At 59.3% G+C, this 26,768-nt stretch overlaps 1 protein-coding gene across 4 annotated transcripts in view; it reads left to right on the top strand.

Annotated features, from left to right (window-relative positions):
- TMEM94 (transmembrane protein 94) overlaps positions 1-26,768 on the top strand; it is a 35,259-nt gene that overhangs the window by 7,512 nt on the left and 979 nt on the right. Inside the window, exons 2-31 of one of the 4 annotated variants that reach the window (XM_061144831.1) lie at positions 5,255-5,385; positions 15,182-15,301; positions 16,019-16,146; positions 16,436-16,572; positions 16,751-16,953; positions 17,320-17,471; positions 17,974-18,076; positions 18,302-18,388; positions 18,648-18,764; positions 19,140-19,196; positions 19,444-19,548; positions 19,656-19,820; positions 20,015-20,230; positions 20,775-21,090; positions 21,234-21,407; positions 21,758-21,860; positions 21,973-22,190; positions 22,810-22,988; positions 23,077-23,215; positions 23,457-23,572; positions 23,687-23,786; positions 24,130-24,238; positions 24,395-24,584; positions 24,814-24,891; positions 25,129-25,214; positions 25,648-25,729; positions 25,917-26,065; positions 26,148-26,242; positions 26,347-26,440; positions 26,578-26,748. In XM_061144831.1, coding sequence (XP_061000814.1) covers positions 5,362-5,385; positions 15,182-15,301; positions 16,019-16,146; positions 16,436-16,572; positions 16,751-16,953; positions 17,320-17,471; positions 17,974-18,076; positions 18,302-18,388; positions 18,648-18,764; positions 19,140-19,196; positions 19,444-19,548; positions 19,656-19,820; positions 20,015-20,230; positions 20,775-21,090; positions 21,234-21,407; positions 21,758-21,860; positions 21,973-22,190; positions 22,810-22,988; positions 23,077-23,215; positions 23,457-23,572; positions 23,687-23,786; positions 24,130-24,238; positions 24,395-24,584; positions 24,814-24,891; positions 25,129-25,214; positions 25,648-25,729; positions 25,917-26,065; positions 26,148-26,242; positions 26,347-26,440; positions 26,578-26,748 — 4,013 coding nt within the window. In that variant the 5' untranslated portion in view covers positions 5,255-5,361. Of the gene's footprint in view, positions 1-5,254; positions 5,386-15,181; positions 15,302-15,786; positions 15,873-16,018; positions 16,147-16,435; positions 16,573-16,750; positions 16,954-17,319; positions 17,472-17,973; positions 18,077-18,301; positions 18,389-18,647; positions 18,765-19,139; positions 19,197-19,443; positions 19,549-19,655; positions 19,821-20,014; positions 20,231-20,774; positions 21,091-21,233; positions 21,408-21,757; positions 21,861-21,972; positions 22,191-22,806; positions 22,989-23,076; positions 23,216-23,456; positions 23,573-23,686; positions 23,787-24,129; positions 24,239-24,394; positions 24,585-24,813; positions 24,892-25,128; positions 25,215-25,647; positions 25,730-25,916; positions 26,066-26,147; positions 26,243-26,346; positions 26,441-26,577; positions 26,749-26,768 lie in introns of those variants that run through there. The other 3 variants (XM_061144832.1, XM_061144830.1, XM_061144833.1) reach the window with 3 other exon arrangements.

Raw genomic sequence — 26,768 nt, 5'->3', positions numbered from 1 at the left:
TCTGTTTCCTCACCCAAGTCACTGATAAAACTACTGACTGGGATGCCACCAAGGATGGAACTCTGAGACTTGTGATTAAAAGCCTCCCTCCCTCCCGCACCAGTCAGCACACTTTGGGCACAGCTGTTGAGCTAAAGTCCACCAAACTGTGTTTTTTGATGTGTTGGGTGTGCCTAGAATGCCACCATAGCTCACAGAGAGATACAGACAGCCAGCTGCTCAGCCAGTCCGCAACCTGAACGTTGGGTACCCACTTAAGCTCTCTTTCTAAAAAAGACCGTTTATTTACCTCTGGCTGCGCTGGTCTCCGCTGCTGTGTGCGGGCCTTTCTGTTTCCTTCTCCAGTTGCAGTGCCTGGGTTTCTCGCTCCTGTTGTGCAGCACAGGCTCTAGGCGCACGAGTTTCCTTAGTTGCCCTGAGACATGCGGGATCTTCCCACACCAGGGATTGAACCCATGTCCCCTGCATCGTCAGGAGGAATCTTATCCACTGGGCTGCCAGGGAAGCCCCCATCACTTACTTAGCTCTTCTTGATGCTGGTTCTGAGCCTGGCAACAGGATACATCCACCACTTCATTCTCATTGCCGCCTTTGTCGAGACACTCGTCACGCCCAACCAGGGTGACTGTCTACTGCCTGTAATTTCTTTCCCTTTCTCCTCTGATCCATTCTCTACCCTCTTAAAACCCCGAGACCTACTCAGAAACCTCCAGTGACTCCTCAGGGTGCCTTTGTTGCAAGGGTTACCGATTTCCCTGTCCTGCATGGTCCCTCATTTATTTCTTCACTCTGACCTACTCAGACCTTCTGCTCTAACCAAATAGGTCAGATTGCCATCTTTCAAAAAGGCTCCTGCATTTCTTCCTCGGTGCCTTTTTGGACTCGTGACTCTGGCTTAGGTAACTCTTCCTCCTACGCACCTGTGGGCAATTTTCATTTAGTATTTCAAGGCCAACTTGAATTTTAGTTATCTTTTTTTCAGAATAGCTCAAACTGCTGTATTTTAAATCCTGTATTTTAAATACTGCTGTATTTAAATCTAGGGAAGGGACCCCATCTTACACTTCTTTGAAAACAGGACCATTCCTTAGACTTACCAAGTATCTGCCATTGTAACACACTGTCGGCCCTGGATAAATGCTTCATTATCCTTCTCTTTTAGATGGGCCACATCTGGCTTGTGCTAGGCATTTTTAAAGATCGGCTGTACCTCAGATTCCACTGTACTTTCTGAGAATCCGCTCTATGGAGGCAACTCTATTTTCATACAATAAAACGTACCTGTTTATCAGGTTGGCCAAAAAGGAAGATGTTACAAAAAACCCGAACGAATATTTTGGCCAATCCAATAAATCTATAGCTCAAAGAATTTTGACAAATGCATACATCCCATAACCACCAGTCACAGTCGCAATATCAAACAAAAGATCCCTGTGTCCTTTGTGGTCATTCCCTCTCCCTGACCCCAGGCAACTCCTGATCTGCTTGCTGCCATGATTGATTAGTTTTGACTGTTCTAAATTTTATATGGGTTTCCCAGGTGGCTCAGTGGTAAAGAATTCACCTGCAATGTAGGAGAGACAGATTCAATCCCTAGGGCTGGAAGATCTCCTGGAGATGAAAATGGCAACCCATTTCAGTATCCTTGCCTGGGAAATCCCATGGACAGAGGAGCCTTGAGGGCTACAGTCCATAGGGTCGCGAAGAATCAGACACTACTTAATGACTAAACAACAATAGAATTTATGTAAGTTGAATCATACAGTAGGCACTCTTTTGTGAGTGGCTTCTTTCACTCATCAGATGTTTTTGATATTCAGCCACATTGTTGTATGTATCAGTACTTTATTCTGTTTTGTTGCTGGGTAGAATTCCATTATATGCATTAATCATACCATGTTCATCCATTCACCTGTGAGTGGTTGTTCACTAGCTCAGTCATGTCCGACTCTTTGCGACCCCCATGGACTGCAGCACACCAGGCTTCCCTGTCCATCACCATCTCCCAAGGCTTGCTCAGACTCATGTCCATTGAGTCGATGATGCCATCCAACCATCTTGTCCACTGTCATCCCCTTATTCTCCTGCCTTCAGCCTTTCCCAGGATCAGGGTCTTCTCTAATGTGTTGGCTCTTGCATCAGGTGGCCAAAGTATTAGAGCTTCAGCATCAGTCCTTCCAATGAATGTTCAGGATTGATTTCCTTTAGGATTGACTGGTTTGATCTCCTTGCAGTCCAAGGGACTCTCAAGAATCTTCTCCAGCACCACAGTTTGAAAGCATCCATTCTTTGGTGCTCAGCCTCCTCTATGGTCCAACTCTCACATCCATACATGACTACTGGAAAAACCATAGCTTTGACTATATGGACCTTTGTTGGCAAAGTAATGTCTCTGCTTTTTAATATGCTATCTAGGTTTGTCATAGCTTTTCTTCCAAGGAGTAAGCATCTTTTAATTTCATGGCTGTAGTCACCATTAGAGGTGATTTTGGAGCCCAAGAAAATAAAATCTGTCACTGTTTCCATTGTTTCCCCATCTATATGCCATGAAGTGATGGGACTGGATGCCATGATCTTAGTTTTTTCAATGTTGAGTGGACATTTGGATTATTCCAGTTTGGGGCTATTTTGAATGAAAGTGCTATGACTATTTGTGAGGGCATATATTTTGATTACCTGGTCATTTAATAAGTGTTTATAATTGGCCCTTGAAGTGTATGAATCCACTTATATATATATTTCTTATGAACCAGAATGCTACATGATCTGTGGTTGGTTGAATCCACAAAGGCAGGACCATAGATTTGGAGGGCTGATTGTAAAGTTACACATGGACTTTCCACTACACTCCCAGGGTGAGGTGGTGGTGTCAGAGGTTGGTGCCTCTAACGCCCGCCTTATTCAGCAGTCACCTCTACTTTATCAGAGACTGCCAAAACATTTTCCTAAGTGGTTATACCATGTGATAGTCCCACCGGTAATTTCCAAGTTTGTATCCTCACCAACAGTATGTACTGTCACTATTTTTCATTTTAGTCATTCTTATGGATGTGTGTTGGGCTTCCCAGGTGGTGCTAGTGGTAAAGAACCTGTCTGCCAATGCAGGAGACTTAAGAGACGTGGGTTCAATCCCTGGGCCAAGACAATCCCCTGGAAGAGGGCACGGCAGTCCACTCCAGTATTCTTGCCTGGAGAACCCCATGAACAGAGGAGCCTGGCAGGCTACAGTCCATAGGGTCGCAGAGTTGCACCCTAGTGAAGTGGCTTAGCAAGCATGCGTGTATGGGTGTGTATCAATATTAATACTGTGAAATAGGTATCATCACTCCCATTCATTGAACAAGGACCTTGAGGCTCAGAGAGGCAAGTGATTTGCCAAGGTCATTTGGCACTTGACACATGATGGAGCCAGGATTTGAACCCACCGGTGTTTGGCTTTGAAGCCTGTGGGTTTTTTCACAGCGGGCGGAGAGTAGACCTGGCCCTTTAAGGATACAGCTACTGGTTTCAGATCAGGCAGTTAAGGCCGGCTCTCTCCCAGAATCCCATGTATGGAGTGATGGGAACACAGAGACTCACAGAAGAATGTCGTGCTCCTGGCTGCCCTCGGAGCTGCTGCGGTTCCAGCTGGCCGCACAGTCATCTCACCCTGGTGGTGTTGGCGGGGAGCTTGAGCAGAATCTCTGCCTGGCTCCTGATGCCTCTCCCTGTGTGGGGACTGCCTCTTCCAGCCCCCGCTGGGATGGGCTGTCATGGGGACCCTGAGCTGTCCTCGTAAACAGGGCCTGGGTGCCCGAGTCAGAGCAGCCTTGGGGAGACGCACACTCAGCCTCCCCGGATCCCATGTCAGCTGGCTGCCTCTGACCTCCGGGACTGTGAGAGCCCTGCTTGGCAGAGCAGAGGGACGGGCAGACTCAGCCATGCAGGCCGTGAGGGATTGGATGGGATCGTGGGTCGGATTTAGTGCCTGCAGCGCCTGGGCCTCCTGCCTGGGGTCCTCTGGACACAGCTTTTTTTTTTTTTAATTGTTTCTAGACAGTTCTCCTGGGCTTCTGACCAGCTCCTCTTAACAAGGCTGTGCCATTGGCCCCAAGAGAACTGCCCTGGTCAGCAGGTTAGTTTGCTCTCTCAGCTAATTGGGCTTCCCAGTGGTCAATAACCCGCCTGCCAATGCAGGAGACATAAGAGACGCGGGTTCGATCCCTGGGTGGGGAAGATCCTCTGGAGCAGGTCATGGCAACCCCCTCCAGTATTCTCGCCTGGAGAATCCCATGGACAGAGGAGACTGTCGGGCTACAGTCCATAGAGTTGCAGAGTCAGACATGACTGAAGCAACTTAATCTGCACGCACACAAGCACGCACTCTTTACCCAAACACTGATCTGAAATTATAAAGTGTGTATGGGTGAGGGTCGGGGGTTACATGGGGAGGGAGTAAGAGGTGGGGAGGTGAGACTAATCTTCATATTCCACATTATTGTCACCTTGGACCCCTCAGCCTGGGGCACCCACCCAGGTGCCTACTGAGCACTGCCCCATTGACCAGCTGCTAGAGAGGCCCGCGGCCCGTGGACGTGTGCGTGTCTGCATACGGTGTGTGTTTCCCACAAGGTGGAACAAGCATGTTTCTACCCCAATCATCTCTGCTGCTCTCTCCACCATTTGCCTGTTTATTTCAGTTGTATCTAGGTTCCAGTTTACCTTCACTTTTTGGGGGGAGGGGCATGCAGGATTCCTAGTTCCTTGACCAAGGATGGAACCCACACCCTCTGCAGTGGAAGCGTCTTAAACACTGGACCACCAGGGAAGTCCCACACCTTCACTTTTAAAGAGCCAAGGAGGGACTCCCCTGGTGGTTCAGTGGTTAAGACTCTGCACTTCCGCTGCAGGAGGTGTGGGTTCGATCCTTGGTTGGGGAACTAAGATCCCGCATGCCATGCAGTGCTGCTGAAAATAAAAACAAAGAGCTGATGAGCCACAGCTTTTCCTGCTTGCCGAAAGTCAGCAAGTCAAAGAACAAAGCGTACATGCCTCCAAAAATGAGGGTTCAAAGAGGGGAAGCTCGCAGCCCTCCAGCATCCCTCCCTCCGTAGCCGTCTCCCTCCTGACTTTGTAAAGCTGCCAGCTGCCAGGACAGGCTGGGGCCCAGCGGCCAGGGCACCATCTCCTCCACGTCCTGCTCGACTGTTGGGGTGATACTCTGGTGTTTCACAGCAGCGGCCCCATGGGACCTCCTTCTTCTTTTTCTCTCCAGATGTCACAGTAACGGACAGAGTCACTGGGGTGCGTACATGTTGCAAAGGAACCTTCCTTTCGGGGGTGACCACCTTCCTCTGGGCATGCCTGCAGTGCCCTGGGCCCATGGACCTGAAGGAGAAGCACGAGGTAGGCCGTGACGGTTGCCTTCCTGGGGACTCCTGTCAGTGTGTTTCTGCTGGACTCTCCTGGCCTGCGTTTCCCTGGGAGGTCCTCCGGTGGGGGCTTGACGCTGAAAGTGAGGGGTGGGGTGTGTGGCTTTGGGGCTTGGAGCACATGATCTGATCCCTCGGCGGGGCCATTGACCGGCCGGAACGCGCAGACTGCGGGAGCTGGGACTCAAGGGCGGAGGGTGGACCAGTGAACGTGGCCGCATGGGAGCTGGTTCCCGATCAGGGTTGGCTCCCAGCCAGCCTCCACTCCTCGCCCAGGGCTGTGTATTTTCGCTTGTTTGCCCTCTGCCGGGCTCTGCCCCAACCTGCCGAGCCGTGTTGAGTATTGTCCGGCGCCCTCTCTGTGGTTAGGGAAGAGCTTCCCAGTTAGACTCCAGGCACAGCTGCTGAACCAGCTGGGGGTGAGCCCCTCACGGGGGTCCAGGCAGCCTCCCCCAGCCTGCCTTGGGCACCCCCAGCCTCCACATACACCATCTTTATGCGGAGGTAGATTTGTTGTCGATCCAAGCACCCCTCTCCTGGGATGAAGGTTGCCCTAAAGGAGGTCCTTCCATCTCTGCCTGGACTCCTGTCACACCTTCCTAGCAGGTCCGCCTGTCTCTGACCCCCTGTCTCTACTGGGCAGGCAGGGAAAGTTACCCAAAATGCAGAGCTGACCTTTTGTTGTTCCTGCTTAAAAGTCACTGCGTCACCTGCCGAAACCTTTACTGTGGGGTCCAGAGCCCTCCACATGCCCACTTACGCCCGTTGGCCCAGCATCCCCCGCCTCCCCTTGGCCTTTACCACTGGTAATTCTCTTTCTGGGGGGTGTGCTGTGTGGCCTGTGGGATCTTAGTTTCCTGAACAGGGATCAGATCTGTGCCCCCTGCTGTGGAAGCACAGAGTCCTAACCACTGGACTGCCAAGGAAGTCCCACCACTGGTAATTCTAAGCACTTCAGAGTTTGGGCACACACTTCATGTGTAGGCTGTTAACCTAATCCCCTCCTCCCACTTTTTCCTGCCAGACTTCTACTTTTCTTTCATTCAAGACCTGGTTTAGGCGTGACCTCCAGGTACATCCTCATCCCCCCAGAGCCCCTTCTTCCAGCATTCACAGCCCCTCCACCATCGTGCTTGCTATGCCGTGCTGACACCATCTGTTTGTCCCGCTTTATCTCAGCGTCCCTGGCTCCTAGCATAGAGCCTGACATGTAGCAAGGGCTTGAAGTGAAGTGAAGTGAAGTCGCTCAGTCGTGTCCGACTCTTTGCGACCCCATGGACTGTAGCCTACCAGGCTCCTCCCTCCATGGGGTTCTCCAGGCAAGAGTACTGGAGTGGGTTGCCATTTCCTTCCCCAGGGGATCTTCCCAACTCAGGAATTGAACCGGGGTCTTCTGCATTCCAGGCAGAGGTTTTAACCTCTCAGCCATGTATCATTAGCAAGTGCTTAGTAAATATTTATTGACTTGAACTTAGCGATAGTGATCTTCCTGCCAAAGAGATCTTGGGAGGTCTGGGGAAAGAGCCGTGGGTCCACACACTGGAACCTGGCTGACTGCTGACATGTTCAGCTCCGGGCTTCACGTGCCTCTGGGTGGGCTGTGAAGCAGGCTCGTGGACCTGAGCTTAAGGCAGGTGTGTTCAGCTTCCTGCTCACAGAGGCCTCTGGCTGCAGTGCAGGTGTCCATCCTAGCAGGGATTGGCACGCAGGCAAAGCTCCACTTGTCCCACCCCAGCCTGGGTGCAAGGCTGCTGCGTACAGTTGCAAGGGCCATGCACTGCTCAATTCCAGGGAGCGCCCTCCCTCCAAAGGTTACGATGTGGTGATGAGGTGGCCTGCCTGGGTGAGGTTGAATGTCCCCAAAACAGAGGACAGTATCTTCCTCTGGTTCCAGCCTGTGACTGAAACACCCATTACTGTTGAATCAGGGAAACAGATTTCTGTGGTCCAGGGGCTGGCTTCTCTCTCAAGCCACTTGTTCTCAAAGAACACTTGTGAACCCAGGCTGGATGCCCTTTGTCGGGGAGGGTTTTCCTTCATCCTCTTCTTTTTCTTTCTGGATAGATGTTCTCCTGATCTAGAAAGCACCATGACTGCCATCATCAGTTGTATTCATGGAATGCTCACTGTGGGTTGGTAGAGCTCTAGGCTCCTGGGGGATGGCCTTTGGCTTACAGAGACTCACAGACTAGTCGAGGAATTCATAGGGTAAGCAGCTAAGTAATAGATCTGATGACGTTTCTACTTCAGGTGCCTTGTGAGTTGTGTAAATGTGGGCTTCTGAAGTGGATCCCTGGGGCCTCCAACAGGAGTGGGTGAGCTGACATGCTGGGAGTTGATGGTGAGGTTGCCTGTCATTGCCTGGCAACTGTTTGACTGTTGCCGGTAGATCCTTTGCATCTCGCCCCCCCTCCTGTCCTCAGGGTCCTCCGCAGGCACCTGTCCCCAACCCGTGGTGGATGTACCATTGGCAGTGATGGTCTGGGTCTCTCCTTCTCAGATGCAGAAGTTCCCCTTTCTCTTTCCGCAGCGGACAGTGTTGGGAAGGCGGGACTGGACACCAGAGGGCTGTGCTGGGGGCCGTGGAGCACCCGGGTCAGACCCTATGGGCTGTTGCACCGGAGAGACAGTGTTTGCTTAGTTGTGGTTCCCCCAGAGTAGTGTCTTTTTAGAAAGCTAAAGGGGAGTGTGACCTGGGAGCCGGGGCTGGGGGTCAGGAATCTCCTGGGCCCTTTGCTGAAGCCACTGCCCAACATCAGAGTGACTGCCTCTGAAGCCAACCCCTCCTCCCCCGTCCTCTGGGAGACTTCCTGCCCTTAACACCCAGGGCAGCCCAGGCCCTTCCTTTCCCATCCCCACTCAGCTCTGGGTTTGGCGGGGCCTGGGGTGGGGCCCCCCTGGGGACTGTGCTAGAGAAGAGGGAGGGGAGAGGCTGGCTGCAGAGGAGATGGTGTCGTCTAGGAAGCAGGGCCCTGGAGAGACCGCCTCAGGTCCACCCTGCGCTCCGGTTTTGGACCTGTTAGGCTGTTTCCTCTCCACTGAGGTGTTCCTGCCCCAGCCTCAGGGTGGCCTGGAAGGAGGCAGAGAGCTCTCTTGTCCACTCCCAGGGTCTTTTGCCCCCGCTTACCCAGGGGGTCTGTTCTGACAGCTTCCTGTGTGTCAAACTCAGGGTCCCGGAGTGACACCCAGGCCCTGAATGAAGCCCCAGAAGGTCCCCAGCCCCCCCTTTCTTCCGGGGACGAGGCCCGGTGTCCTGTCCCAGCAGCACCTGGGCAGGTGCATCCGCATGCAGTCGGTGGGCGGCCGCTGGCTGAGCCCTGCACTGACTCTGATGAGTGGCTCTTGGAGCCCCTTCCCCCCGACCCGGTGGGAAGGCGTTTGGTCCATTGCTGGGATCACCAGAGGCTTCCTTTCAGGGGCTCTTCCCTCTCCCTCTCCGGTCCCCCGGCCTCTGCCCTCCTGGAAGTCCCTGCTCCCGTTTTCTCACTTGTCAGTACTCTCCCCTCCTCTAGGATGTGCTGCTATTAATAACTCTCAAGTCCCCCCTCCCCTCCTTCCTGCAGCTCTAACGGACAGGGCTGTGGTTGGCGTGGCTCCATGCTGGAGTGTCAGGGATCGGGGGGGGGGCTTCCCCCAGTGGGGCCCCTCACCTCGCCCAGTGACACGGCCCCAGGGAAGGGATTGGGGTGTTGAGAGGCCAGGTCCTCCTTGATGCCGGCCGCTGCCCTCTGGGCTGCAGGCTGACAGCAGCCATTTCCTGCTCAGCCTCTCCGCCGGTGGGTGCCTCCCGAGCCCTGAGCTGTATGTCCCCCGCTGCTCACCCCGCGGTGCCTCCCCTGCTGAACGGGCCAAGCCCCCGACATCTGGCAGAGCCCCTGCGAGCTTCCCCCTCTCCACCCCTCCCTCCCCCACCTCCTCCTGCACTGGCAGCCCGGTCTCCTCCTCCGCCTCCTCCCTCTCTCGATCTGCAGCGTGACCGGGAACAGGCTGAATTAATCAGCAGATTGAAGCTCCACTCCGCTGCTGCCACCGCTGCGCCGGCTCCTCCTCGCTCACACGCACTCCAGCCCTCTCCCCTGTTCTCCCCTGCCCTCCCTCACCCTCTCCGTTTCCCGTCTCCTCCTCGCCCTCCCCGGGGGCGGTGTTGGCAGCCCGGTAGCTGACTCGCTTGTGGCCCAGGCGCTGCCCCATGCTCTTTAAGCGGGCAGAGCTGTGGACGGCCCCTCAGGGCAAAGGCGGCAAAGTGAGTATGCGGCTGGGCTTGACTGCCCTGTCCCGCCCGCCCGGCTTCCCCGCTTTGTGTTGGAGGCTTTGGGTTAACGGTGGGGTGGAAGGTGGAGGCTGGACCCGAGGCAGCCTGGGTTGCCAGGGAGCGAGGACCATGGACGGAGTCCGGGAGTGGGAACCAGGAAGCCGGTGTGTGGAGGCGCCCACCCAGCCCCTGAGTCACCCAGGGTCACCCAGAGCAGGACCGGAGCCCGCGCTTCCCCGTGGGGCACCCTCTCACGGCATGCCAGAACCTGGGTTACCACGCACAAGGCTTGGATGCCAGCCCCTCCTCGGGGCCCTGAAGGAGGCATCTCTCGTTGGACCACATGGGTCTTGAGACAGGAGCCACCAGTGCTGGGAGGGGGAAAGGGTCTCTTCCTGGGTCTTGTCTGCAGGAGGCGAGGAATGAGATGGGTGAAAGTGCCCGGTCCGTATGAGGAGGAGGAGGAGGCGCCCCTGCTTAAGGTTTTGAGTTGCTTGTCGGCGGAGTCGATTTGGGTCTGTCTGGCTCAACTCAGATGAGATTCGTGGTGATGCTTGTCATATATCCTGGAGGACAGTGGCCGAATCTCTGCTCCGGTGATTCCGGCATCATGGAGTCCAGCTTTGGGTCCCCTGACCGCTGCAATGGCCAAGAAGGCCGTGACCCAGGGGGCCTGGCAGAGGGTCAGCTGGTTCTGATTAGTGGTTTTCTGCTGTGGCCGAGGCCAGTTCATCATCGGTCCACCTGAGCCTAGGGGACCTTGAGTCCACTTTCTCCCGAAACAGGTCAAACAGGAAGGAAGATGGCTGCTATGCTGAGGGAACCTCAGAGGAGTCCTGACCGATCAGGGGGCAGGGGGTTGGGGGTTGCTGAGGGCTTCTGCTTCTGGGCCACCAGAGAAGCCTGACCATGGTGGCCCAGGGCAGCCCAGGTATACTGGCTCTTGAAGCCTCATTAGACTGACCCAGATGCTTAGCTCTGGGCCCTGGGGAGCAGATTCGGTTCTGGAGCAGGTTTCTTGCGGTTCTGATTGGACCAGACAGAGATCTATCACCACTTGCTGCTCCCTGAACCCCTGGGCCTGACCCGTGTCCTCCTTTGGTGATGAAACGGAGAGGGAGTGAGGGGTGTGATGGCAGCCCTCCTGAGCCCGCCCCTGCTGGGGCCTCGGGAGTGGAGGCCAGAAAACCTCAATGTCGGGGAAGAAGCAGGGTCGCCCCTCCCCTCTGGCGTGGAGACCTGGCTGCTCACCCCCGGAGCCTCCTGGAGGTGCCTGGGGGCAGGGAGGAGGAGCATCTGAGCATCCCTCCGGGACAGGTTCTCCTGGCCCTTCTTGGCCTTGGTGGAGAGGAGCAGACCTTAGATGGAGTGTGTGTGACCGGGGTTCTTCTCTCTCACACCAGCCCCAGCCTCGCACCGCGCCTGCTGTGGGCGCCCAGGCACACTGGGTGTCCAGCCTCACTCCGTGCTTTTGAGAAGGGCCGCCGTGAGCCCTTTCTGAATTGCCTTTGGAAAACCTTTGGTCTTCCACCAGTTTCCCTGCTTCAGTTCTCACACTGCCTGGGTGGAAAGCCTCGGGATAAGCAGAGAAGCAGTGGTTTTCCCCACACGCGGGCTCTCCTGCTGGAGACGGGCTTGCCATCAGGCCTCGTGTGCAGCCACAGCAGTTGGATTTGCAGGCCGCTGAGGGTCGACTGGAGGGCGGTGTTGGGCCCTGGGGCCTCTGTGTGGGCAGGCGCTTTCCTCAGGAGGCATATAATTACAAGGGCTCATTTTCCCCCTGCTGTGTTGCCTTTAATCGCCAGTCTGGAGTGGGTGCTCCAAACCAGACACAACATGTGGGGGGCTGACTCACGGGGGCTCCACGCTTGCCACCCTCTGGCCCCTCCTTCCACCCCTGGAGGGGAGCAGACTACAGGTTCCAAGAACCTGGAGGCAGAGGAGGAGCTAAACAATTGCTGGGTGGGGGGCTCAGGGGGGTTGGGGTGCCTGAAATAAGGCAGAGGGTACAGGCCAGCTGCAGGGCAAGCAGAGGGCAGTTGGTGAGTGTCCAGGGTCTAGAGGCACGGCCAGAGGAAGGCTGTGCCCCGGCTGCTCCCTTAGCCTTCCCGAGCCTGGCACCCGTTCTGGCCCGAGCAGCTCTCCGGGTGACTCCGCAGTCCCGTGGGCTTTGTCGGCCCTTGCTTTCTCCCACCCTTTGGCGCACAGCCTGTCCACCTCTGCCAGCCAGCCCTCCCCTGCCCGCAGGAGGTGTACTCACTTCTTTGTGGAGACCTGGCCTAGGCAAGTCCACCCTGGGAACTCGCACTCCCCTCTGGGAAAGGGAGCTCGGAGGGTTGAGCCTGGGGAAGGACGGGGCGGGGGAGGACAGGCGGGCCTCCCGGACTCTCTTCTTCCGGGGTATTCCCCCTCTGGGCCAGCCCCTTGGCCCTGGGCAGGCCCCTGGTCACCCTTTGTTTTTCTGTTCCTCCTTCCTGCCCCTGGAGGCTTTCTTGCCTCCAGCCAGAAGTCTAGGCAGAGGTACTAGCCTTACCTGGTACTCCTTTGTTCTGGACCATGGGCTCTTAGCCCGGATCCCTGCCAGAGGGAGGTGTTTACCCTTAAGGGGGTGCCAGCTCCCTGCCCAGAGGCCCATTTCTTCCTGAGCTGAAATAACCTGTTCTTCCCTCTGGGAAGAGGCAGCTCTCATCTCATAATTGCCCAGAGCCTCTGTGGAGAGTAGGGATGGGGGGCATGGAGGTTCAAGCATAGGAGCTGGGAGGTCTTTGGGCAGGACCCGCTCTGGGGCCCATCCTCACCCCTCAGGCCGAGAGAGCTGGCAACAGGCCCGCAGTGCCCGGCCCGCAGCCAGGGGATGCCACCCCCAGGCCATCATTACCTCTAGTGGTGGAGATGTGTAGCTGGTGAGGGGCCAGGCTGCCACAGAGTGGGGTGGATATAGATACCTGCAGGGAGGAGGAAATCCAAAAACGTTAGTGGACAGAGCCAGGGCAGAAGCCCAGAGGTAGGAGTGGAGAAGCAGGGCCGTGAACCTGGGCAGCCGGGGCCCCACTGGCTTAGTGATGCTTGGCCGGGACCCAGTGGATAAACCCAGGCCCTTTCTTGGCGCCCCAGGGTTAGGGCTTCCCTCTGCTTGCTCAGAACTTTCCCTGGTGAAAGCCTACGTTGGTGCTCTTCAGGTGGCCCTGGGAAAGACTCACTGCTCCCCCAGGCCCTGTCTTTCCTGGGGGCCTTCTTTTCCCCTGGACCCCTGGCTGGGGATCTGTGCCTCAGATCCATCCAGGGTGGGCCTCACCTCCAGCAGTGTTGATTGGGTAGGTCTGGGGTGGGGACCTGGAACTTGCACATTTGTAAAAGCTCCAGGCGGTTCTGCCATAGGTCCTGGGTTGGGCTTCCCAGGTGGTGCTAGTGGTAAAGAACCTGCCTGCCAATGCAGGAGAAGCAAAAGATGCGGGTTCTATCCCTGGGTCGGGAAGATCCCCAGGAATAGGAAATGGCAACCCACTCCAGTGTTCTTGCCGGGAGAATTCCATGGACAGAGGAGCCCGGCGGGCTGCAGTCCATCGGGTCACAAAGAGTCAGACACAACTGAGGGGCTGAACACTTTTGACAACCCCAATTAAGGTGTCCTTGATACCAGTGAAGCTACATGTACGTTCATTCATTCGTTCATTCAGCAAGTATTCATTGAGCCGCTGCCCTGTGCCTGGTGGGTGGGTATGGCCATGGAAGAATTCAGCACCTGTTTTCAAGGAGCTGGCTGGCTGTCTGGTGGGGGAGCCAGACAAGTAAACCCGTGATGACAGTGCTCTGCGGTGCCGCCTGTGAGCCAGGTTGCCCTGGGGTGCCGTTGGAATACAAGCCTCCCCCAGTACGTGCAGCCCTGGGTTTTGGGAAAATTTCCCAGAGCGGGTGGTGTTTGAGCCGAGTCTCGGAGGAGAAGTAAAGAGTTGTCTGGGGCAGGGAGTGTGTTCTTGGCTAGGAAAACACAGGAAGATGCTGGCACATGAGCTTAGGGAGCTGGGCAGGCGGTAGGAGCAGCAGGCGAGGAGGCTGGAGGAGATCCCAGACCACGCTCAGGAGTCTGGGCTGGATTTTAAAGGGAACAGGGTCAGTTGATCAGATGCGCTCTCCCTGGCTGGGATGGAAGGTAGCAACTGGGAGGTGGGAAGAGGAGGCAGGGGTTGGCAGGAGGGCTGGAATGCCTGGGTGAGGTGATAACTTGCAGGAGGGGTACTGGCTCTGGTGGGGAGAGCTGGGTGGCAATTTCAGGGTTTTGGACGTATCGACTCACAGATACCTACGAAAGAGCTGTGGATCAGTTCAGAAACGGGTCAGAATTTGGGACAGTGGTCAGGCTAGAGGTCAGATTTAGGAGTTGGAAGCTTATTGCTGGCAGGCGAATCCGTGTGGCTGATGTAGCCCTGGAAACGTACACACTGTTGTGGAGAAGATGTCATAGGAGGGACTGTGGGGTAGGTGGACAGGACAGAGGAGAGAAACCCAGGAAAGGGGGTCTCGGTGGCAGAGGTCAGGCTGTGCGGCCACAGAGGAAAACGTGCCACCAACCACCCCGTCCGTGCCTCGTTCCACCCACCCTCAGAGAGCGGGAGTGCGGGGTGTGGTCGGTCCAGGTCCTTTCCTGGGAGCGGCTGCCTTTTTCTGAGGTTGTGTTCTTCCCGCCATCAGTGTTACAGTAGCTTCCCTCTAATGAGCTGGTGGTAACAGAAGTTGGTGGGGTTTTTCTTCACGTTTTTACTAGGGAGAACGTCAAGCTAGTACCTCTAGGTTAGTTCTCTTCTCCCCACTTAGAAAGTGAAAGTCACTCAGTCACGTCGGACTCCTTGCGACCCCACAGGCTGTTCAGTCCATGGAATTCTCCAGTCGAGAATACCAGAGTGGGTAGCCTTTCCCTTCTCCAGGGGATCTTCCTGACTCAGGGATCAAACTGGGTCTCCCAGATTGCAGGCGGATTCTTTACCAGTTAAGCCCCCCACTTAAACAATCCACATTTTCCTGCCGGAGAACCAGGAAAGATGGCCCCAGTGCAGTAAGGGGAGCTGGGCGGTGAGCACAGCCCAAGCGGTACTGGGCTGCTGATGGCAGTGGGTTGGGAGTTGAGTGAAAGGAGAGTTAGAAGACGCTGAGCCTAGAAAGGCTTGTTTCTGGTTCTGTTTTATTTTTTGGCTGTGCTGTGCGGCCTGCGGGATCTTAGTTCCCCGACCAGGGGTCAAACCTGTGCCGTCTGCCTTGCGAGCGTGGCGTCCTAACCACTGGACCGCCAGGGAAGTCCCTCTAGTTTTGTGTTAAACTGGGCTTTGAAGAGTGGGGGACTGTGTACCTGAACATCTTTTAGTTCAGTGGGGAACACACTCAGGACCCCTACTGCTTGCCAGGGGCTAGTGAAGGAAAGGGAGGGCGAGGCCTTGGGAGGAGGGAGGAAGGTTCTGGGGAGGCGGGAGGGGAGGGGACCTGGGCCTCCCGTGGGATGCCGAGAGCCGCCCCCTCTCCCCTCCAGGGCGAGCCGCCCTTGGCCCTGGGCCTGTCCACCCGGAAGGCCCTCAGCATTCTGAAGGAGCAGCTGGAGGCAGTGCTGGATGGACACCTGAAGGAGCGGAAGAAATGTCTCACGTGGAAGGTGACGCGTCCTCCCGGGAGCCCAGAGCCTAGCTGGGGTCCTGGTCCGTGCGCGGGTGGGAAAAGAATTTCCAGACATGAGGCAGAACGAGAGGAGAAGAAAGTTTACTAGAGTGGAAGCCGCTGTTAGCACAGCAGGCCAGCTTGAGGGAGAGCCAAACCCTTTCAAAGTGTGGCAGCCAATTTTTATTTCCTCAAGACAGAAAATTCCTACTGGAATGATGGCATTAGGTGATGGGATGCCATAGGGCTGATAATAGGGTGGGTATTTGATATAATACGGGGTCAGGGGACTGGCTGATTTAGATCCAGAGGCTCATGGCACCAGTTGCTATGGGGCTTGGTCAGTTCCAGAGATTTTTATCCTGTGACCCTGGTCCAGAGCTCCACACCCATGGCCATGGTGTAGGGCTCCACAGTTGGGGTGGCGGAAAAACTCGGGAGGCCCGTTCTCAGGGCCGGGACTCACCCTGTCGTCCTGGGCAGCATGACCTGACCGAGGCATCCCTAAAAATCAGAAAGGAGTCAGGATTCCTTTCAGAGTGACGTCCCGACCCCCAGCCGAGACTGAAGTGAGTTGAGGGAGGCAGCCACGGCGGGGGGCGGGATCGGGTGGGCTGGGAGGAAGGCAGTCAGATCCTAGCAGGTCAGAGAGTCCCGGCCCCTCCCGTCTCCCGCCTGTCCCCCAGCCTCTCACTCGCCCGCCCCCTGCCCCCAGGAGATGTGGAGAAACAGCTTCCTGTACCACGGGAACCGCTGCTCCTGTTTCCACTGGCCGGGCGCCTCGCTCATGCTCCTGGCTGTGCTCCTGTTGCTGGCTTGCTGCGGGGGCCAGCCGGCTGGCAGGTACGTGGCCCGTGGCCCTGGGTGGGTGGGGGGGTGCTTCTTCCCACCTCTCGCAACACAGGGTCTGGGCTTGTCCCTCTCCTGCCCCCGTACCCACCCGGGGAGACAGGGAACTGCCACCCGCAGTCAGAGCCTGGGTCACGTGGGAATCTGCAGTCCCTTGGCCAGCTGCTGTCAGAAGCAGAAAGGGGTGGGGAGGGCAGTGTGGGGCCCTGGGTTGGCTGGGCTGCAGAGCGCCCTGCCCCCCGCTGGCCAGCACCCCCAGGACCCCCTCCCCTCTCGCTGCCAGCCGCGGGGTGGAGCTGGTGAACGCCTCGGCGCTCTTCCTCCTGCTGCTCCTCAACCTCGTCCTCATTGGGCGGCAAGATCGGCTGAAGCGTCGGGAGGTAGAGCGGAGACTGCGGGGCGTCATTGACCAAATCCAAGGTGAGGGGCCAGGCGGGGCGCGGACCTGCAGAGGGGCCGGTGCTGGAGTGAGTGGCGTGGGTTGATGCAGGCCTGGGGAAGCGAGCGGAGCAGACCCAGCTCCCGAGGTGCATGCTGGATCCAGCTGGCGTGTGCGGAGCTCCAGCTGAGGCCGTGTCCCTCTTTCTACCCTCATCAGATGCCCTCAGGGATGGCAAGGAGGTCAAGTGGCCAGATGCCATGTACCCAGACCTCCACATGCCCTTCACACCATCCTGGTCTCTGCACTGGGCCTACAGAGACGGACATCTCGTCAACCTGCCGGTTAGCCTGCTGGTAGAAGGAGACATCATAGCTCTGAGGCCCGGCCAGGAATCCTTTGCTTCCCTGCGGGGCATCAAGGTAGCTGGGGTCCTCTCTCCTTCCCTGGAAATGCTGTGGGAACGTCCACCAGCGGTGGTGGGAGGGTCCCGGGGCTTCATCCTGACGCTTGCTGCCCAGCTCGCGGGTTTCCTGGGAAGCGCTCTAGGAAAAATGGAGAAAAGCTGGAACATCTTTCTCTTCATCCTGTTCTTCCTTCCCTGTGATTCTCAAGTTGCTAGGAAACCCATCCCCCAGGCTCCCCCCCACCCCACTCCAGGTGACTCCTTGCTCACTGATGGTCCTTAACCTGGTGAGATGTCTCTGCTTCCCTGCAACGGTCAAGGAAGAGTAGCTTCCCCAGGACCCATTGATTACCCTCCCCCTGCTCCCCTTTGTCTCTGGCAGGACGACGAGCACATTGTCTTGGAGCCGGGAGATCTGTTCCCCCCTTTCTCGCCACCCCCATCCCCCCGGGGAGAAGTGAAGAAAGGGCCGCAAAACCCCCAGCAGCACCGGCTCTTCCGTGTCCTCGAGACCCCCGTGATCGACAACATCAGGTGGGGGCGCTGCACTGTCCCCCAACCTCTCCCCCCAGAGTCTCCCCCCGTGAGCCGTGAGCCGGTGATGACGACAGGAAGAAGCCTGGTTCGTACCCAGGCCCCTTAGAGCAGGCACCTGCGGGGCCTTCGCTTTAGCTTCTTGTGAGGATTCTTATTATTTATTTATTTACTTCCAGTTTGTTTACTTGGCTGTTTCAGGGTGTAGTTGTGGCTCGCAGACTCAGTAGGTGCACCATGTGGCCTTAGTTTCTGCACGGCCTGTGGGATCTTAGTTCCCCGTCCAGGGATCGAACCCACGCCCTCTGCACGGCAGGGTGGGTTGTTAAGGAAGTCCCTTTTGTGAGAATTCTTCGACTGGGTGATTGACCCCCTCTCAGTCTGGACTCTGAAGAGACAGCTACAGAGATGGCCATGGGCCACAGTGGCCAGGAGGCCATTCTTCTGGGGCCAGGGCCCGGGAGGGGAGGGGGAACTGCAGGACCCAAGGCTCTTTCTGCAGGTGGTGCCTGGACATGGCCCTGTCCCGCCCGGTGACCGCCCTGGACAACGAGAGGTTCACGGTGCAGTCGGTGATGCTGCGCTACGCGGTGCCCGTGGTCCTGGTGTGTGCGGCCGGGCCGCGGTGGGGGCCGCGGGGGGCCAGGGGCTGGGGGACCCTGGGGGCCAGACTCAGGCAAGCCTGTGAGCGCAGACGGGAGGGTCCCGGGGTGAGCCAGCCGGTGCCGGGGGTGGGGGAGTGTGAGTGGGCAGAAGATGGGGTGCCTCAGAGCCTGGGTCCCCCCTGGCGTCGGGGAGAGTTAAGGCCGCGTCTCTCCTTTCCCCAACAGGCCAGCTTCCTCATCACCAACGCCCTGCGCTTCATGCTGAAAGCCCCGGGTATCACCACCTGGCAGTACACCCTCCTCCAGCTGCAGGTAAGACCGCCCTCTCCTCTCCTTCCCCAGAGACGGGCCCTCGGGGTGCCCTGACTGCCCCTCTCACCCCCAGCCCAGGGGTCTCCCAGACTTCCTCTTCGGAGTGCCTGCTCTCCTTCCCTGTTTCCTGCCTGCTGCCCCCAGCGATCCTTTTTACTCAGGGAGGGCCCCAGGGCTGGGGAGGGGGCAGCCCTGCCCTCCCTCCTTTTTCCCTCCGCCAGCGACTCTCGGAGCCTCAGCGGGGCTCGCTCTTTTCCAGGTGAATGGTGTCCTGCCCATCCTCCCCCTGCTCTTCCCGGTCCTCTGGGTCCTGGCAACCGCCTGTGGAGAAGCCCGCGTCCTGGCCCAGATGAGCAAGGCCTCCCCCAGCTCCCTGGTCAGTTGTTCCCAGGCCTTGGGGAGGGGGTGGGGGACAGTGCAGAAAGAGCCAAAGACAGGAACAGGAAGACGGAGTGGGCTGTGCCCCCAGCAAAGAGGGCAGAAGTGCGGCCGCCCCACCTCCTGCCCTGCGGCCCAGCACACGGCCGGCCCTGGGCAGCTCTCCGAGGGCTCCGCCCTCTCTAGCCAGCAGGATCTCCAGACCAGGCCCCAGGGACAGCAAGGGTCCATCCACCCTTGCTCTCAGCAGACGGGGGTTCCGGGGCTTCCCGGTGTCCTTCACCGAGAGGTGCGAGGCCCCCACCCGCCCGCTCCAAGGCCCTGGGACGGTGGCAGTTTCCTCCCCAAGACTCATGTCCTCTTCTCCATGCAGCTCGCCAAGTTCTCGGAGGACACTCTAAGCAGCTATACGGAAGCCGTGTCCTCTCAGGTACCCTCACCTGGATGGATGCTGGCCCTCTACCCCCAGCCTGAGCTCCCCCAGGCCCCTTTTGGAACCCCCGGTGCCCCTGCATTATGGCCTTGAGCTTCCCTCTCAGAGCCCCTCTGGCCCCCCGTCCCATGTGGGTAATGTGTCACTGCTGGGGGGCCACACGCTCCCCCCGGACCGTTTCCTCTGTCGGTCCCCAAGGCCATCTCCAGGGAAACGTGGCCGAGCACCTTGTCTCTGCCCCCAGGAGATGCTGCGCTGCATTTGGGGCCACTTCCTGCGGGTGATCCAGGGGACGTCGCCCACTCTGAGCCACAGCTCCAGCCTGCTGCACAGCCTGGGCTCCGTGACGGTGAGGGCGGCCCCGGGGAGGGCCCGGCCTCGGCAGGCGGCTCTGCGGAGCGGCCGGCAGCCTGGGGAACGCCGCGCCCCCTCCCCTGTCGCCGTCTCCCCCTGCAGGTGCTGTGCTGTGTGGACAAACAGGGGATCCTGTCGTGGCCCAACCCCAGCCCGGAGACTGTGCTGTTCTTCAGCGGGAAGGTGGAGCCCGCGCACAGCAGCCACGAGGACCTCACGGACGACCTGTCCACCCGCTCCTTCTGCCATCCCGAGGTGGAGGAGGAGGTGCGGCCTGGGCCGGGAAGGTGGCCTCCGCGGCGGGGGGCGGGGCGAGGGGAGGCGGGAGGAGGAGGGGGGCTCGGGCCTCAGGAGCCCCCATGGAGACGGGGCCCCGGGAGGGAGGCCGTAGCGGCCTGGCCTCCTGGCCCGAGGCGACTTCAGGACTGGAGTCTGAGGCCTGTGCTCCTTGCTCTCCTCAGCCCCACGAACGCGACGCCCTCCTGGCCGGCTCCCTGAACGCTCCCCTGCACCTTTCCAACGAGCAGGAACGTGGCGGCAACTGGCCGGGTGACGGTCCCAAGGTGCCCGAACCCCACCCTCACCACCGGGTACACGGCCGCAACAAACACCTGTCTGGCTCCAGCGTGAGCTTCAGCAGGGACACGGAGGGCGGCGAAGATGACGACCCCGGCAAGGTGAGGGGGGCCCGGGGAGTGGCCACCTCATCCGTCACGGGGCACCCTGGCCTCTTTTGCTGGAGGGGGCCGCAGAGGTGCCGCCCAGCCCGGGCAGGTGGAGCCTGGGGCTCAGACATCCTGGCCCCTGTTCTCAGCTCCAGAGGCCTCGTCCCTGGTTCTCCCGCAAAGTAGGCCCCTCCCCCCTTTCCGCGTTTGGTCGATGGTGGTAATTGACTGGGGCAAGACCCTTCTTCCTGATTGCAGCCTTCAAAAGACAGAAAGCCAGGAGTTCCCTCTAAAGATATTTCCCCTGACAGAGAGAGGCTTCATCGCTTCTTGCCCAGTCTGGACAGCCTCTTCTGAGCTGGTGACAATGTTGTTGGGCACGGATCCTAGAAGCCCCCAGAGCCAGGAAGGGTGCAGAGGGGTGTGGGGAGGGCTGGGAGAGCGTGAGCAGGAGCATGCCCTGCCGGGGGGGCATGCCTTCTCTCAGGGGCACTGCCCGTACCACCCCCCTCACTTCAGTCTAAGCTCCCCCCTTTCCCCTCCTCCTTTCCGCCAGACCCAGCACGGCCCGGAGGGCGAGCCCTACGAAGCTGAGGACTTCGTGTGTGACTACCACCTAGAGATGCTCAGCCTGTCCCAGGACCAGCAGAACCCCTCCTGCATCCAGTTCGACGACTCCAACTGGCAGCTGCACCTCACCTCGCTCAAGCCGCTGGGCCTCAACGTGCTGCTGAACCTGTGCGACGCCAGCGTCACTGAGCGGCTCTGCCGGTTCTCAGACCATCTGTGCAACGTCGCCCTGCAGGAGAGCCGCAGCGCCGTGCTGCCCGTGCGCGTGCCCTGGGGCCTCTGCGAGCTCGCCCGCCTCATCGGTAGGCTGCCTGGCGACTCTTCTCAGGGGCTGGGCCACCAGGGCCAGATGTGGCCTCGGTCAAGAGCACCTGGCAACCCTTTGCGCTTCCGGCCCCTTTATCTGCATCTTGTCTGTTTATTCATCCATCCACCCATCCCACAGGCTTCACTCCCGGGGCAAAGGAGCTCTTTAAGCAGGGGAACCACCTCGCACTCTACCGTCTCCCCAGCGCCGAGACCATGAAGGAGACCTCACTGGGGAGGCTGTCCTGCGTCACCAAGCGGCGGCCCCCGCTCAGCCACATGATCAGCCTCTTCATCAAGGACACCACCACCAGTGAGCCTCCCGGGAGTGTGGCGGGACGGGGCTCCTTCTAGGGAGCGTTAGATCCTCCCCGAGACCTCACACATGGCAGAGATGGGCTCTGGGGATTGGCGCTGGGACGGTGGATGCTGCGGGTCGTGGAGGACTGCCTGGAGGACCGGCGGCCTTGTACCCATGTTATGCACTCAGTGGCCTTGCTGATAGGTTTGCTGCCATGATGTCTGGGGGATTCCCACGGCCCGCCCCCCACCCAGGGACTCATTTTAGCATCCTTCTCAGGGGTGGCGATATGTGCTTGGAGGTCAGCTGGAGGGGTGGTGGCTTGGGGCACTCAGGGCCTCCCTCTCCTCCGCTGTCTTCAGGCACAGAGCAGATGCTGTCCCATGGCACGGCTGATGTGGTCTTGGAAGCCTGCACAGACTTCTGGGACGGAGCTGACATCTACCCTCTTTCAGGTTCCGACAGGTCGGTGAGGAGGCACGTGGCCGGTGGTGAGAACCATTGGCTTTGGCTGGGTACCCAGAGGTCTGGACACCCTGGGACCACTCACCTCACTTCCACCCTGCTTCCCTGGCAGAAAGAAAGTGCTGGATTTCTACCAGCGAGCCTGTCTGTCTGGTTACTGCTCTGCCTTCGCCTACAAGCCCATGAGTTGTGCCCTATCCTCCCAGCTCAACGGCAAGTGCATCGAGCTGGTGCAGGCGCCCGGCCAGAACAGCATCTTCACCATGTGCGAGCTGCCTAGCACCATTCCCATCAAGCTGAGCGCCCGCCGCGGCAGCTGGAGCTCAGACGGTACCGTGGGCCCCGTCCCCGGGGGCCTGGATGAAAGCCTGGCAGAGGGGACAGCAGGCAGCACTAGATCTGGAACACCTTGGTGGCCCCCTGTCTGGTGACATGGGCAGGCTCCTTAGTGGCATCTGTAAACAGGTGCTTCTGCCCTGCTCACGGTTCGTGGTGCTGCTCCAGTGGGGTGATATATAGAAAAGTGCTTACTCTGAAGGTTTTAAAGCAGTAGTGTATATAGAGCCTTAGCCTGATTGGAATCAGACTAAAGACCTGGTCGCAAACGCTGCTACAACAGAGGGATTCAGAGCTCCACGCACCCCTCCCCACTCTGTCAGACACACAGCCTTCCGGGGTCTCGTGACCCAAGAGCCCATGAACTGAAGCCAAGGCTGAGTGTGGGGCCTGCCCCCGGCCCTGGACCAGGCTTGGTCACCTGACTGATGAGTACCTTTCCTTGTCTCTCCCCCACCATCCCCATCCACCCCTGTGTCTGTTGGCTCCTTTTCTGTCTTGGTTGTACATGTGTGTGGTCCCCTGGGGCCCATGTGCTCCTTGATCTGGGCGTGGAACCCGCCGGCTCCTGGGTGTCCTGGCTGGGCTCTGCGCCTGGTGCCTCCTGAAGAAGGGATCGGGGAGGTGCTGGAGAAGGAAGACTGCATGCAGGCCCTGAGCGGCCAGATCTTCATGGGCATGGTGTCCTCCCAGTACCAGGCCCGCCTGGACATCGTGCGCCTCATCGACGGGCTGGTCAACGCCTGCATCCGCTTTGTCTACTTCTCGTTGGAGGATGAGCTCAGAAGCAAGGTGGGCAGCCGCCGACCCCTCGGCTCCTGCTGCCCCTTTCCCCACAGCCTCTTGGGCCCCTCTGGTCACTGCCGTCTGCCTGGTGCAGGTGTTTGCGGAGAAGATGGGCCTGGAGACTGGCTGGAATTGCCACATCTCCCTCACGCCCAACGGTGACATGCCTGGCTCCGAGATCCCCCCCTCCAGTCCCAGCCACGCTGGCTCCCTGCACGACGACCTGAACCAGGGTGAGGGCAGAGGTTTGGTGTGGACACGAGGTGGGCGTGGGCCGTCCCCCATCCTTGGAGCTACAGCTAGAACTTCCCTGGATCCCTCCTGGGAAGCTGGCTGTGATCCCCTGCAGTAACTGCAGTCGACGGGGTTGGGGGAGAGGAGAGCTGGAGAAGGAAGTTTTGCGCCATCTTCAGGGCTAGGAAGGGCCCCCAGAAGGCTGGCCCCACGGTGAGGGACAGGCTTTTGTCCCCGCAGCATCCCGAGACGACGTGGAAGGACTCCTTCTAATGGAGGAGGAGGGTCACTCGGACCTCATTAGCTTCCAGCCCACGGACAGCGACCTCCCCAGCTTCCTGGAGGACTGCAACCGGGTACGACTGTGCCCCCAGAGCCTTGGGGTTGGCAACAGGGCTGGTCCAGGGCAGGGGAACGAGGGAGGGAGGGAGGAGGGGCCCTGAGGCCACGCGCGTCTCTGCTCCCTGCAGGCCAAGCTGCCCCGGGGCATCCACCAGGTGCGGCCCCACCTGCAGAACATCGACAACGTGCCCCTGCTGGTGCCCCTCTTCACCGACTGTACCCCCGAGAGTGAGTGCTGTGGCTGGGCGCTCAGCCAGCCCGGCCCTGGGTGGAGCACTGCCAGCCCCTGGCACCCCATGGGCTCCGGAGGGGTGTTGGTTTCCCATGCAGGGAGCAGAGGAAGCTGGGCTGGGAGGAGCCGGGGAGTCTCGTGGGCAGGAGCCCAGCGTAGCCCATTCTAGGGACTCAGAAGTGACACTATTTATACAATGTTTATGACATTGGGGGTGGGATGGCTCCAAAGAGGGGCCTGATTTCCCTTGTCTCCTGCCCTGGCCTGTGGGTCTCTGCCCAGTGCCCCACGTGGGGCTCTACCTGCCTGACCCTTGTGCCCCTGACTCTGCCCCCTCAGCCATGTGTGAGATGATCAAGATCATGCAGGAGTATGGGGAAGTGACCTGCTGCCTGGGCAGCTCCGCCAACCTGCGGAACAGCTGCCTGTTCCTCCAGAGCGATGTCAGGTCAGCGCGACAGCCCAGAGCCGGGACTCCCCACAACCAGCCTGGGCCTGGCGGGGAAATAAGGGAGCAGGGTGCTGGCTCAGTCCCCTGGGAGATGGATGGGGTCTTGGCGGACCCCAGCTGATGGGCACACTTCCCCCCTCCCATGCTGAGCAGCATCGCCCTGGACCCCCTGTACCCGTCCCGTTGCTCCTGGGAGACCTTCGGCTACGCCACCAGCACCAGCATGGCCCAGGCCTCGGATGGCCTTTCCCCCCTGCAGCTCTCGGGGCAGCTCAACAGCCTGCCCTGCTCGCTGACCTTCCGCCAGGAGGAGACCATCAGCATCATCCGGCTCATTGAGCAGGTGGGGGCTCAGGCAGGCCCTGGGGCAGAGGTCAGAGCCTGCTGGGGGTGGGGAGTCGCCGTGCAGGACCCTCCTGGGCTCGCAGGGGCGCTTCACCTCCACGCGCAGCTCTCCCAGGAGGTTTAGTTTGCCCCGGCCGCTCGCTAGCGTGAACATCTGCCACATCTGGCTGAAGCATATCAGCTGCAGGGCCTGAGCACAGCCACCCCCCGCCCCTCCCGCTCCCTAGGCCCGGCACGCCACCTACGGCATCCGCAAGTGCTTCCTCTTCCTGCTGCAGTGCCAGCTGACACTTGTGGTCATCCAGGTAAGGTGGGGCCAGCACGGGCATCACCCCCCAACACCCGGCTCCTGTGCCCCGGGGCCAGTTGAGAGGCTGGGGGGAGGCAGCACGGCCTGGGGGCCCCCCGGAGCTTCTGAGAACCCCCGCTGCAGAGCTGTGTCCCCTCCGGCTCTCTGGGCGCAGGGCGGGGCAGCCCCGGGGCTCCCGGCATCTGGCTCTTTGCTAGAATCTGATCGTGCCCCCTGGCTCTCCCTGGCCCAGTTCCTCTCTTGCCTCGTCCAGCTGCCGCCAGTCCTGAGCACCACCGACATCCTGTGGCTGTCCTGCTTTTGCTACCCTCTGCTCAGGTGAGGGGCTGGGCCACCCCAAGTCCAGGGTCAGGATGTCCCCGAGCATCCCCAGGAGCCCAGGTTCAGGAAGCCATGCTAGTGCCACCCACCGTGGGGGCCCCCGGCCCCAAGGGAGTCCCTTCCTTGTCGTAGCCCGACTGCCCAGCAGAGTTGCCCTCGCTCTTGGGACTCCTGAAAAGCTTCTCCTTGGGAAGAATTGGAGGACACGGGGACTTCCTTGGAGGTCCAGTGGCTAAGACTCCATGCTCCCAATGCAGGGCACCCAGGTTCAAATCCTGGTTGAGGAACTAGACCAACCAATGCAGCCAAATAAATAAATAAAAGTAGTAAATATTTTTAAAAAAGAAAAGCATAACTTAAAAAAAAAGAATTAGGGGACACCTAATTAGGGGTCACAGTCCCCACGCTTCACCGAGTCCCTGCTTTTCAGCATCTCTCTGCTGGGGAAGCCCCCACATAGCTCCATCATGTCTATGGCAACGGGGAAGAACCTCCAGTCCATTCCTAAGAAGGTAAGCAACGCGGAGCCCATGGGCCTGGGCTTTTCCTGAGGAAGGTGAGTGTGGAGGGGGCTGAGCCCTGGGGGAGGGAGGGGGCTGCAGAGTGGGGAAGGCTCCTTGCTCTTGTCCCCTGGGCCCGCCCACTTCCCAAGGACCCCTGAACCCACGCACCCGAGTGACGGACCTCCGCTTCCCTCAGACCCAGCACTACTTCCTGCTCTGCTTCTTGCTGAAGTTCAGCCTCACCATCAGCTCGTGCCTCATCTGTTTTGCCTTCACACTGCAGAACTTCTGCGATAGGTCCCGGGCCCGCAACCTCACTGACTGCTCCTCCATCATGCTGCCCAGGTGGGTCCTGCCCCGAACCCTCACCCCCGGGGCCACCTCCCTGGGGCCCCGAGGAGGCTGAGCCCACACGTTGCCTTGGCAGCCACGCCGACAGGGCCCCAGCCTGGTTTGAGGACTTCGCCAACGGGCTGCTGTCGGCTCAGAAGCTCGCCGCCGCCCTGATCGTCCTACACACTGGTGAGGGGCGCCCCGGGGCCAGGTGGGGGCCAGGGGGACTCCCCGGGGGGCAAGGCCTCTGGCCATGGGACGTCTGACACGTGTGACAACCCCGTTTTCCCCAGTCTTCATCTCCATCACCCACGTACACCGCACCAAGCCCCTGTGGAGGAAGAGCCCCCTGACGAACCTGTGGTGGGCCGTGACCGTGCCCGTGGTGTGAGTCTCTGGGGTGGAGGGCGGGAGCCGCGGCAGGGCCAGAGACTGAACGGCACCCTCTGGGCGCACCTCCTGCCGAGAAGGGCAGGGAAGGAAGCAGGGGGCCCCGGCTGACGCGGGGCTGCCGCCTCCCGCAGGCTGCTGGGGCAGGTGGCCCAGACGGCAGTGGACCTGCAGCTGTGGACACACAGGGACAGCCGCGTCCACTTCGGCCTGGAGGACGTGCCTCTGCTGACGTGGCTCCTGGGCTGCCTGTCCCTGGTCCTCGTGGTGGTCACCAACGAGGTCGTGAAGCTGCATGAGATCCGGTGAGCCACTGGCCGGGTGT

The sequence above is a fragment of the Dama dama genome, chromosome 5 (assembly GCF_033118175.1).
Source record: "Dama dama isolate Ldn47 chromosome 5, ASM3311817v1, whole genome shotgun sequence".
Lineage (NCBI taxonomy): Eukaryota > Metazoa > Chordata > Mammalia > Artiodactyla > Cervidae > Dama > Dama dama.
This window is presented reverse-complemented; position numbering and strand designations above follow the sequence as displayed.